At 35.3% G+C, this 12,204-nt stretch overlaps 1 protein-coding gene and 2 non-coding genes across 6 annotated transcripts in view; 1 reads left to right on the top strand and 2 right to left on the bottom strand.

Moving 5' to 3' along the window:
- SNX6 (sorting nexin 6) overlaps positions 1-12,204 on the bottom strand; it is a 51,392-nt gene that overhangs the window by 14,635 nt on the left and 24,553 nt on the right. For all 4 annotated transcript variants that reach the window (XM_087422672.1, XM_087422683.1, XM_087422677.1 and 1 more), the window contains 3 exons: positions 11,153-11,258; positions 4,385-4,460; positions 2,746-2,785 (listed from right to left, as the gene is read on the bottom strand). In XM_087422672.1, the coding sequence (XP_087278798.1) occupies positions 2,746-2,785; positions 4,385-4,460; positions 11,153-11,258 (222 nt within the window). The remainder of the gene's footprint in view (positions 1-2,745; positions 2,786-4,384; positions 4,461-11,152; positions 11,259-12,204) is intronic.
- Positions 684-790, top strand: LOC147917423 (U6 spliceosomal RNA). Its single transcript, XR_015551828.1, has one exon. It is a non-coding gene; the product is annotated as a U6 spliceosomal RNA (small nuclear RNA).
- Positions 7,442-7,548, bottom strand: LOC147917422 (U6 spliceosomal RNA). The gene has a single exon (XR_015551824.1). It is a non-coding gene; the product is annotated as a U6 spliceosomal RNA (small nuclear RNA).

Below are 12,204 nucleotides of genomic sequence, written 5' to 3'. Positions count from 1 at the left end.
CCAGAAGAACTTACAACTATACACAACTACGTACTGGGCCTCTGCGGGGGAAGAAAGGAAGAAAAAAGGAGGAAGATTGGCAACAGACGTTAGCTTGTGCGAATCTTCCCCTGCAAAAATAAATAAAAAAGAAAAGAAAAAAAGAATGAAGGAACTATACCTACGTGCAACAACATGGATGAATTTTATGTACATAATGCTGAAAAAATGAAGCCAGACATAAAAGAATACATATTGCATTTATTTTCATTAATAATGAAAATAAAACTAATCTCTGCTGTTAGAAGCTGGGATAGTGGTTACCCTTGCAGGAGGTGGTGACTCAGAAGGCAGCTGAAGGAGGGCAGGGCATCTGGGTTGCTGGTAATGTCCTATTTCTTGATCTGGCTGTCCATTACACAGGTGTGTTAAATTTGTAAAATTTCACTGAGCTGTACACTTCTGATATGTGCTCTTTCCTATATATATAATAGACTTCAACAAAAAGTTAGAAAAAACTTGAAGCTTCTTAAAAAATATTACTTCATGGAGAAATAAACCTATGGAACTTCTTAACCTAACAGATAAGAGCATAGACACAAAGTCTATTCAAAATTGATTTAGATAAATTTAGATAACATGCTAGATAGATGTTCGATGCTTTTAAATATGGCTCCTCTGCCTTCATTAAGAAGTAGAGTTGCATGCTCGCTTCGGCAGCACATATACTAAAATTGGAACGATACAGAAAAGATTAGCATGGCCCCTGCGCAAGCATGACACGAAAATTCGTGAAGCGTTCCATATTTTTAACTAGAAGGATGTGCAACTATGACATACAACTATCTACTGGGGCTTTGGGGGAAAAAAAAAGGAGGAGGATTGGCAATAGATGTTAGCTCAGAGCCGGTCTTCCTCAGCAAAAAGAGGAGGATTAGCACGGATGTTAGCTCAGGGCTGATCTTCCTCACAAAAGAAAAAAAAAAAAAAAAGTAGAGTTGGTGTTCCCTTCTCTTGAATCTGGGCTCTAAGACTGCTTGATCAACACAGAAGTGATGCTGTGCAAGTTTCCTGGCCCAGGGCTTAAGAAACTAGCAGCTTCCACTTCCCATCTTTTGGGACGCTCATTTTGGAACCTAGCCACCATGCTGTGAAGAAGCCTAAGAAGCTCCATGGAAAAGCCACATGTAGGTATTACAGCCAACAGCCCTAGCAGAAGTCCCAGCTGCCAGCCAGTATCAACTCCCAGACACGTGAGTCTTCAGATGATTCCAGCCCCCAGCTTTCCTATCTTCCCTGTTGAGGCCCCAGACATGATGGAGCAGTCAGGCCATCTCTGCTGTGCCCTTTCTGAATTCCTGACCCAAAAAATTGATTAACATAATAAAATTGCTGTTTTAAGCTACTGATTTTAGGATGGTTTGTTACATGCAATAATAACCAGAACAACACGCAAACACTAAAGCAAACAAGGATCGTGTGGCTATGGAAATGTGCCACTCCGATCTCCTTCAAGAGAAACTGCTTGCTTCAAGGAGGATAGCTGATAGTCCAACTGCAATCTCCCTGGATCCAGAACCATGTTCGTATGAAGGTTCTGTTTCATCCTCGCCTCCTTGCCTCAGTACACCTGGCCAAAGAGAGCACAGGGGTAGCAGTGCCGGCCCATTCTTGCCTGACGCAGAACTCCTCTAACGGGCAACTCTGGCTCAGGGACTCCCCTTTGACTCGGAGAAAACTATCTTAGAACTGTGCCACAGTCTGAAACTCTTCCTGCCTCTGCCCTCTCCTCTCACAGGTGTAGACCTGCACTGCGGTCTGAAGGCTCTTCCTGTCTAGTCCCGCTCCTTCCTCTTTTTCACAATAAATCTCTTGTACATCTAATCCCATCTCAACATCTGCTTCTGAAAGAATTGACTTATAAGGCTCTTTTGTGATAGATCCCTATTGTTTTGATGTAAATGCACAGAAAAACAACTATATCTTCCCAGAAAATGCTCATTGGTACAAATATCAAAGGCAGAATAATGGGTTATACAGACTCTGGTATAACATTTATGTATTTAAGAACTTTTTCCTTCGTGAGAGAACATCTCCTCTTCTTTTACTTGTCTCCACTACACATCACTCAATTGACAAGGTCATACTGAAATCAGATTTCTACAACAGACTAGCTGCCACCACTCTCAGCTAAGTACCATTAAACATCTAATAAACATTTTCACTGTTCTATCAACTGATAAAAAATGTTAAATAATATTATATTGTTTTTATCTAGGACTGGTCCCTGAAAACCAAAACCAAAACATAGTAATGAATGAAATATTCTGTAGTTGTTCACTTGCCTCGTATTGACACAACTCACTTTTTTTTTTTTACAATTCAGTTTTAAAACTGTTTCATGGGAGATCAAAAGCAATACAGTCTCGGTAAAATTATAATGAATCTATGACTTCCTCCTAGCTTATGAAACCCCAGAAAAAGATCATTCTTCATAAAAATAAACCCAGTCTCCAAAATTAACATGTTTTTCGATCAAAAATATGAACTTTTACACCAATACCAAAAGGCCATAACAAAAACTGAATTTCCTGAAAAACTCTCAAATTTTCACATCTAAATCTGTCTCTTCATCCTTCTGAAGTATAACGCATCTTCCTCAGTAAAGTTAAACACGGCCACAACAAGTTAAACACGACTGTATGCAGAGGTTTAGTTAATTAATAGTTAATTAGTTAATCCCAAAGGTTAATTAATAGTACTTACTCTTGTTTTATCAAACAGTTCTGAAACTTTGAGAAAAAACCTGGAAAGGAAAAATATTTCATCAGAAGCTACCTCTGAAATAATTTTCCATTTCAAATCTTCAGAGAATATGCCCCCAAACCATATTAATAATGAACATTCTTATCTCATTATAATATTTAATGGTCCTGTTCACTGCTGATCTCATTTAGTTCAACAAAAATCACTCCACTTCCACGCATGTAACAGATTACCTGAAATCTGTTGTTGCAGAAAATCTTCTCACTTCAAGATGACAGTCTAAGCCATACATTAAACTTAAATATTTGTCTTGATATTCTTTAGTAATATGCCACATAAAACTAAATAAAGCATACACCTTCAAAATTATTACAGAAGCACAAAACAATCTCATCCAAAGAGACAAAAGACTGATTTAAAAGGAACAGTTCTTGAAGTTATCTGATAGTTCCATTTTAAACATTTTCAAATAGAGTTGCTTTGTTTTGGAAAACAACAGAAAGGAACAAGCAATTTCTATCTCAGAATTCACTTTCACTTTTAACTAAATAGCCTCTCAAATGCTGGCACCAACTAAAAAATATCCTGACACCAAACTATTAAAGAGTATTCTGTAAAATATGTAATTATACATGACATTATAATTGGATTAGCGCAAATACTATGAAAGCAAAAACACAATTTGATGAACTTTGCTTTATTGAAAAGAACTTGCTTTGACAGGTTTATGTCAGATGACACACGGCAAGGCTAACTTTTTCTTATCAAAGACTTAAGAACTAACTCTTTGGGAAGGTAGCACGTTAATTAGTGTAAGCTATACCTCGCTTTGCAGAAAAACCTTGGGTCTTCTATGTCTACTGAGACAGGATATACTAGATAAAAGTTCAAGGATGCAGTCTGGAGAAAGACGTGGACTATGAAAATAGTTTTCCCACTTAAAAATTTTTTACAAATATATTTGAATTATTTTTCAATGAAGAGTTGAGTTTAAACAATATTACGGGAGCAACTAAATTAACTACACTTAGATTAAAATGAAGGTGAAAAACTAGCACAAAGTAAATAAAGGACAGCTACTGTGTAAGTAAACTTCCAGAGAGCTTTTCCACACTAAAATGCACAACACCTTCCCTATCCAGTTGCCCCCAGGATGCCCTACAATTCACTAAACCATGAAACTAGAACAGTCAGCCTCTTTAAAAAGTGCAAACTGATAGCATCACATTTTACTTTAAAAGTCAATTTGGGCTCCAGTGAAATACATACATACATATTCTAATTCCAAATAGCATTTCTTATTTATAATAAGCTTTATCAAAACTTAAGAACATTTTGACATAAATTCTGTCTCTCTCTCTCACACAGACACACACAAATCAGCCCATTTTCATCAAAAAAAAATTGTAAATGTTATATGTTAAAGTCCATTTTTATTTCTCAGATTTAAAAAATAAGAGACAAAGAGAGGAGAAAAAATGACACTAACCCAGGTGTCATAAGAAGCTCCTCATTACCAATGTGTTTTGACAAAAATATTCCAAAATGCCTGCTGGGTCAGAAGTATTGTGTGTGCCCGGGCTGCCAACAAAATTTTTCTGTTGTATTAATATTTAATGTTTTTAATTAGAATCCTTACTTGCATATATCTGTAGAATCCTGAGTTCCTAAAGCATATAATGAAGAACCAATTCTATTGTAATCATCTGCAGCACCTATGGAAAAAGTTTTAAGAATTTAATATATTTATTCATTGATTCAAAAATACTTACTGAGCCTGCCAAACAATGTGTGTGTAACATGAGATACCCAAAGTCTAGTGAAGGAAATGACAAACACAACTATAACACAACACAATGAACGTTATATTAGATGTAGGTACAAACTATGTTGGGAGCAGGGAGAATCACAGTTCCCCCTGAGTGAGTCAGGGAAGGATTTAAAGACACTACAGAATGAATTGGAGCTTGCAAGACGAGCAAACCTTTACCAGGCAAAGTGGAGGGGAGAGCATTTTGGGTGAAGGGAAGAGAATGAGTAAAGGCCAGGGAGACCTGAAGGAGTCTATTCAGAGAGCCGTCTGGGACTATGGCACTGCAGGGTGCAGAGGGCAGTGGAGGGAGTTGCAGATGGAAAAATAAATTGGAAGCATCTTGTGGAAAAAAGGCTTTTTGTAAGCCATGATAAAGTTTGGATCTGATCTTACGGGAATGGGTGTTATTAAGCATTTTAAAATCACAGTGGTGGTAAATTCAAATTCAACCTGATAACTTTAGATAACAAACTCTGCTTCCTAGAGTAAAGACTAGAATATTAAACACTTTTAAATCATACACGTGGTAAAATCAACCTGATAAGGATTTTAGATAACTCTGCTTTCTAGAGTAAAGACCAGAAGTAAAGAGACAGAGAAGGTAGGGTGACCAACTAGGAAACTACTATGTCAGACATGGAGGGCCAGGATCAAGACAGTGGGAACAGTGAGAGCAGAGAGAAACCTACAAAGCTAAAACATATGTAAGAAATTAAATAGGTAGGATTTACAATCAATAGACCTGAGGTAGGAGGGGAAATTACAGCATTTGGGAAGTTAGATGAATGGTGGAACATTACCATAGGGTGTCAGGAAGCAAAGTACTCAACTTCAGCACAATACTCTTCCTAGGGCTTGCCCCACAGGACAACGTACTTGTTGAGAAAAGATTATAATGGACGCTTCTATTCATTTCAGAAAAAGGATAGTATAGTGCAATGATTACTGCCTGGGGTCCAATCCCAGTTTCCCAATATACCAGCTATATGACCTCGGGCATATCACTTAACTTGTCTATGCCTCAATTTCCTCATCTGGAAATGGAGATAATAATGGTACCCACTTCATGTAATTATTTGGAGGATTAAATGAGTTAATAAATGTTACTATGTACCTAGCATATAGTAAGTACAGTAGTATACAAATGTTTGCTATTATTAAGTAGTAATACAATGCAAGACATGCCTACTTTGTATGGAAATTCCCATTTACAATAGCAGTATTTTTACAAGGATAAAAACAGTAATCTTTATATTATATTTATGTTGCACAAAATTACATTCAATTGACAAAGCTGAAATTTAGTGACTCTATTTACTGTACTTATTGCTACTCAAAACATCTATTTTGATATGTTTTATAAAGAAACTTTGACTACAAACTTCAGACTCTGAATGGTAACTATTGTTTTTTTTTTTTTTTGAGGAAGATCAGTCCTGAGCTAACATCCATGCTAATCCTCCTCTTTTTGCTGAGGAAGACCAGCTCTGAGCTAACATCTATTGCCAGTCCTCCAACTCCCCTCCCGCCCCAAAGCCCCAGTAGATTGTTGCCTGTCACAGTTGCACATCCTTCTAGTTGCTGTATGTGGGACCCAGCCTCAGCATGGCTGGAGAAGCAGTATGTCAGTGCGCGCCCAGGATCCGAACCCGGGCCGCCAGTATCGAAGCGCATGCACTTAATCGCCACGCCATGGGGCCAGCCCCTCTTCACTATTATCTTAACCTAAAAGTTTAATTTAAAAAATAAATAATACCTAAAAATCACTTAAAGCTTGGTTTATCAAGAAGCAAGAATCAAAAACGAGTTTTGTGTGGTTTTGGTTTTTTTTTTTTTTTGTGAGGAAGATTGTTGCTGAGCTAACATCTGCGCCAATCTTCCTCTATTTTCTATGTGGGACGCTGCCACAGCATGGCCTGATGAGCAGTGTGCAGGTCCAGGCCCGGGATCTGAGCCTGCAACCCCGGGGCTGCCGAAGCAGAGCACGCAAACTTAACCACTATACCACCAGGCTGGCCCCATGAGTTTTGTGTTTAATAACAAATACATTAATATTTTATGCTTAAATTGACCTTGAAATTATCTTTTAGAGAAAGAAATTCCTGGATTCTAATAATATCTGGCTCTGAGAACACTGCCCTCTTCAGCTATCACATCATTACGGAATCACAGGAAATATGCAAACTGCCCTGATTTTATACATCAGAATTCACAATGATGCTGAAAAGCTTAATTTTTCATAGTCCAGGCAAAGTTAATTCATTACAAAAAATAGCTTTGACTTTATAATTATTATTTTGTAAAATAGGTTCCCTATCATCTCTCTTAAAGTACTATTCCGTTTGGCTAAATAAACAAATAATAAGAATCACTGATTTCTTCAGTTTCCTTAACAGATGATTCTCTACCTTTGTAGTTCTTTATGTTTCCATAGCAATAATACATACTTCTATGATAAGACTTATTACAATGTATTGTAATTTTTTGCCCTCCTTAAAGGCAAAGACTATATTTTCTTCATCTGGAAATCACCACTGTCTAACACAATGGTGGGCACATAATAGATAAGCCATAAACTAACAGATATTTAGTTTATGAACTAAATAATTTTTTAAGAAATTAAAAAAGTATAGTAGGATTCCATTTTAAATCATCAAAACTAAAATTAAGGGCATTCTTAATTCCTAACAATTACAACCAACACTACTACATACCACTTCATATTTACAAACTTTTTCTTTTTTTTTTTAAATGTTTTGTTTATTGCAGTAACATTGGTTTATAACATTGTATAAATTTCAGGTGTACATCATTATACTTCTATTTCTGCATAGATTACATCATGTTCACCACCCAAATACTAATTACAACCCATCACCACACAAAAATATGGAACGCTTCATGAATTTGCACGTCATCCTTGCGCAGAGGCCATGCTAATCTTCTCTGTATCGTTCCAATTTTACTATATGTGCTGCCGAAGCGAGCACCAAACTTTTTCTTAATAGAGAAGTAGAAGTATAAGATATTTTACCCTTAATGTCATTTTATAAACAAGGAAACCAACACAAGACCAATCACGTGGTCTAACAGGCTCTAAAGCAAATCAGTAATGAATCTAGGAAGATATTCAAGTCCCACACTTTTACTTTATAGTTCTTAACTATGGAACAGGCAAGTATAAACTACTACTTCATTAGAAGAAATCTGTAAATCACAAAGATGTGAGGAAATAAAATACAAAAATAACTCTTAACCTTCCTAAAAGAATGACACAAGAACAAAAGTTACCAATTATTTCCTCCTTTCTATTACAGCATCTAACAGTAGTCCAAAAGGGAGGTTCATATTTCTAGGTCCCTACTGAGTTAGAGTCTCTATATCAGAGGTTCTCAAACTTTCTGGTCTTAGGACTCCTTCACACTCTTAAAAATTACTGAAGACCCTAAAGAGCTTTCACTTATGCAGATTATATTTATCAATATGTACTGTATTTTTTTTAAAAAGTAAAACAAAATTCTAAAATATTTACTAATTCATTGATTTAAAAGAACAGTATTAAAACCATTATGTTAACATAAATAACATTTCAAATGAAAAATAACTATATGTATTTTTTTAAATTAGTGAGCAGAGTGACTGTTACATTTCTGCAAATCTCTTTTGTGTCTGAATAAATAGAAGATAGCTGGATTCTCTTATCTGCTTCTGCATTCATTCTACTGCGATATATTGTTTTTGTTTAAGTATGCAGAGAAAATCTAGCCTCAAACAGACGTATAGCTGAAAAAGGAAGAGGTATTTTACTAATATTTTCTGATAATTGTGGATATTCTTCTTTGATACCATATCGAAACTCAATAAGCAGTAGTTTCTTTAAGAGTTAGCAATGTGGAATCTAAAATCATATCAATAAACTTTCTGTACTCTGTTACATTAAACCCCATCGGTATAAGTGATATTTATCCCAAGAATTCAAAGTTGGTTTAACATTTGAAAATCAATCAATGTAATTAACCATATTTATAGACTAAAAAAGAAAAACCATACGATTATCTCAACAGTTGCAAAAAGAGCATCTGACAAAATCCAACACTCATTCCTGACTTAAAAAAAAAAAAAAGCCCTCTCAGAAAACAAGGAATTTAAGAGAACTTTCTCAACCTGATAAAATGCATCTAGGAAAAACCTACACCTGACAACATAATTAATGGTTTAAAACTAAATGCTTTCCCCACAAGATAAGGAACAAAGCAAAAATGCCCGCCCCCCACTACTTTCATCAGCATTGTACTGGTGGGTATAGCTATTGTACAATAGGGCAAGGAAAAGAAATAAATGGCATCCTAATTGAAAAGGAAGAAGTATAACTTTTTATTAGCAGATGATCATCTATGTAGAAAATCCTAAGGAATCTACAAAATAGTTACTATAACTAATCGTTTATTTAGTATGGTTTGCAAAACATAAGATCAATATTGAAAATAGGTTGTATTTCTATATATTAGTAAAGAACAAATGGAAACTGAAATTTAAAAACCACATCATTTACAATGGCATCAAAAAATAATTAGGGATCAATCTAACTAAGGATGTATAATACCTGTACAATGGCAACTACAAAACACTGCTGAGAGAACGTAAAGAAAACCTAACTAAATGGACAGATATACCATATTCTTGAATCAGAAGAATCAATATTGTTAAGATATCAATTTTCCCCAAACTGAGGTACAGATTCTATACAATTCCAATCAAAATCCCAGTAGGCATTTTCGTAGGAAGTGACAAGCTGATTCTAAAATCCAAATGAAAATGTAAAGAACCTAGAGGGATCAAAACAACTCTCATAAAGTTGGAGGACTTACATAAGAAAAGATGGTCAAAATCATTAGTCATTAGGGAAATGCAAATTAAAACCACACTGAGACACCACTACTAACCTATTAGAATGGCTAAAATTAACAAGACTGACCATCCTCATTCACAAGGACGTAGAGCAATTGGAACTCTCAGGCACAGCATATAAAATGGTACAATCATTTTGGAAAAAAGTTTGGCAATTTTTAAAAAAGTTAAATATACACTTACCATGTGACCCAGCCAATATACTTCTAGGTATTACCCAAGAGAAATGAAAGCATATGTCTACACAAACACTTATATATAGATAGTTCGTCAGCTTTATTCATAATATCCAAAAGCTAGCAACAACCCAAATGTCCAACAGTTGCCAACAGCTGAATGGTTAAAGAATTGTGGTATATCCATATAATGGAATATCACTCAGCAATAAAAAAGAATGAACTAGTGATGCATACAACAACCTGGGTGAATCTCAAAATAATTCTGTTGGGTTTCAAAGCCAGACAATAAAAAGTACACACTGTATGATTCCATTTATATAAAATTCTAGAAAATGCAAACTAACCTACAAAGACAGAAAGCAGATCAACAGCCACCTGGGGACGGGTGGGAGGGAAGGATTACACAGCGCCACAAGGAAATTTTTGGTGGTGATGGATATGTTCATTATCTTGATTGCAGCAATGACTTCACACATAAGTCAAAACTTATCAAACTGTATATGCTGAAAAATGCAGCTTATTGATATCAATTATACCTCAATGAAGCTGTTCAAAAAGCCCATTGGTCTATCTTGCACTTTGAATGGATCTTTTACATACATGATTTTGTAACATGTACTTGATCATTCAGAAAATATTAGTTCAATGAATTATGCAGATCTTCCAAATGTTGACACACTTCAGTACATAATATCAAAAAAATCACATTCACAATACCATTATCAATCTCCTCAGACAAGTCTTTAATTATTGGGAAGCAAGCTCATGGTGATGGATTTAAGTTTTCTAAAATTCTAATTATTGCTGGAAAGCTTGACTTTTATCATTGTCAATACATACTATCAGTTGTTTTCCTTGAAGTGACAGGCTCATTCAGTTACTTTTGAGAAGATGTCTACTAAATACTCAAGTCTGAATAATCACAGTTTGTCCGTCATTCTTTCAAGTAAAAATGGTGTTCTATGAAAAAAGTAGCTAGTTGAGTCACAACTCAATCACTAAAATTCTTCTCTAGAGAACCATTACACTTCAGTATGCAAAGTGCTTCATGCATACCTCCCATTTCATCACTCAGAATGTAAAAAAATGTGTACTCAAGGGAGAAAGATTTATTACAATTAATAATTTTTACTGCTTCATCAAGGAAATTCCTAATTGAAATTATTACTTAATTACAAATACATTGTGAGAAAGAATACAGTGACTATTAGTACAGTTTGGTGCCACTGCCTTGACCTGTGCTAAGGCATCAGCAATTTTATCCACCATGGCTTCTGCATCATCAGTATAAAAGTCAAAACGGTGAAAAAGGTAAAAAGCATCATAAGATTATTATGAAAATAGTTTTAACCTCATAGACTTCCTAAAAGGGTCTTGGGGTCAAGGTTTCATAGACCAGTTTGAGAACCACTGCTCTACATCAGGACTTCAACAAACTATAAGTAACATAACTTTATAATTATTCCATTAAAAAGTGTAAGCTTTAGCCACAGAGAAAAAATCTTACTTTTGTGAGATCTTGTCATCCTATCAGATTTAGCAGATGCATCCTTAACTCGGTTATGATATTCTAAAAGGAATGTTCGTTCATGCTCAAAGAAGTCATCTACATCCTACAGGATCAAAAGAAAATATAAACTTTTTTCACTTATTTACTTTAGTGTAATATGTGAATCACTCCGTTATCATTATCATAAAAGATCGTCAATAAAACAGCATAGCTATCCTCTAATAATCAGATGTTATATTGATTTCATCAAGTTCAGACTTTAACAGACACGCATTTCCATCAATCAAGTAAGAAATCTATGGTTTTGTAGCTGAAGGCTTAGAGCTTCCCATATGGTTCATGTTCACATGCTGTACTCTGAAACATGTTCCTACTCCTGCTCTGCCTCTACAATCCTGCCAGTCCAACAAATAATTACTGCCAGTGGGAGTGACCGATTGCTTCTGAGAAAAATGGAAAAAACTTCTGGTAGACAAGTGAAAATCTCCTCCTCTTGGTCTATCATGTATTCTACGGGCCATTCCTGAAGCCTGCCAGGCCTTCTCATTAGGGCCCTCTCTGACTGCTTTGGGGAACCTGGCCAAACTAGCTAGCTGGGAGCAATTATCGTATTAACCACTGTCTTCAACCTTTTTTTTGGGAACAAAGTTAAATATACATTAAAAATAAAAATTATTAACAGTACTTTCCCTCCTTCTAAAAGAGCAATCATTTATTGAAAAAGCATCAGTTGACATGATGTAATTCAACACTCACATCAATAGAACGCAAGAAGAAAAAGTACTGACAAAATGTCATTTAAAATGTGTAATTCATGTGTACCAGTTTTCTTAACTGTAAAAATGGGGATAAAACTAACTTGCAGGGTTGTAGTGATGATTAAATAAGAAAATGTTAGCTACCAATCAACACACTGTAAATGTTCAAAAAATGTTAATTACTTTACTAGTAAAATTATTAAAATCATAATAATATAGTGGTTTACACAACGCTAAGAAAAATATTCAATATTAAAGCCTAGCAGTATCAAAATGCAAGTAAGCTGAGTC

This window comes from Ceratotherium simum, chromosome 3 (genome assembly GCF_057802395.1).
Source record: "Ceratotherium simum simum isolate JZ-2026a chromosome 3, ASM5780239v1, whole genome shotgun sequence".
Lineage (NCBI taxonomy): Eukaryota > Metazoa > Chordata > Mammalia > Perissodactyla > Rhinocerotidae > Ceratotherium > Ceratotherium simum.
The sequence above is the reverse complement of the archived record's forward strand: the minus strand, read 5'-3'. Positions and strand labels throughout refer to the sequence as shown.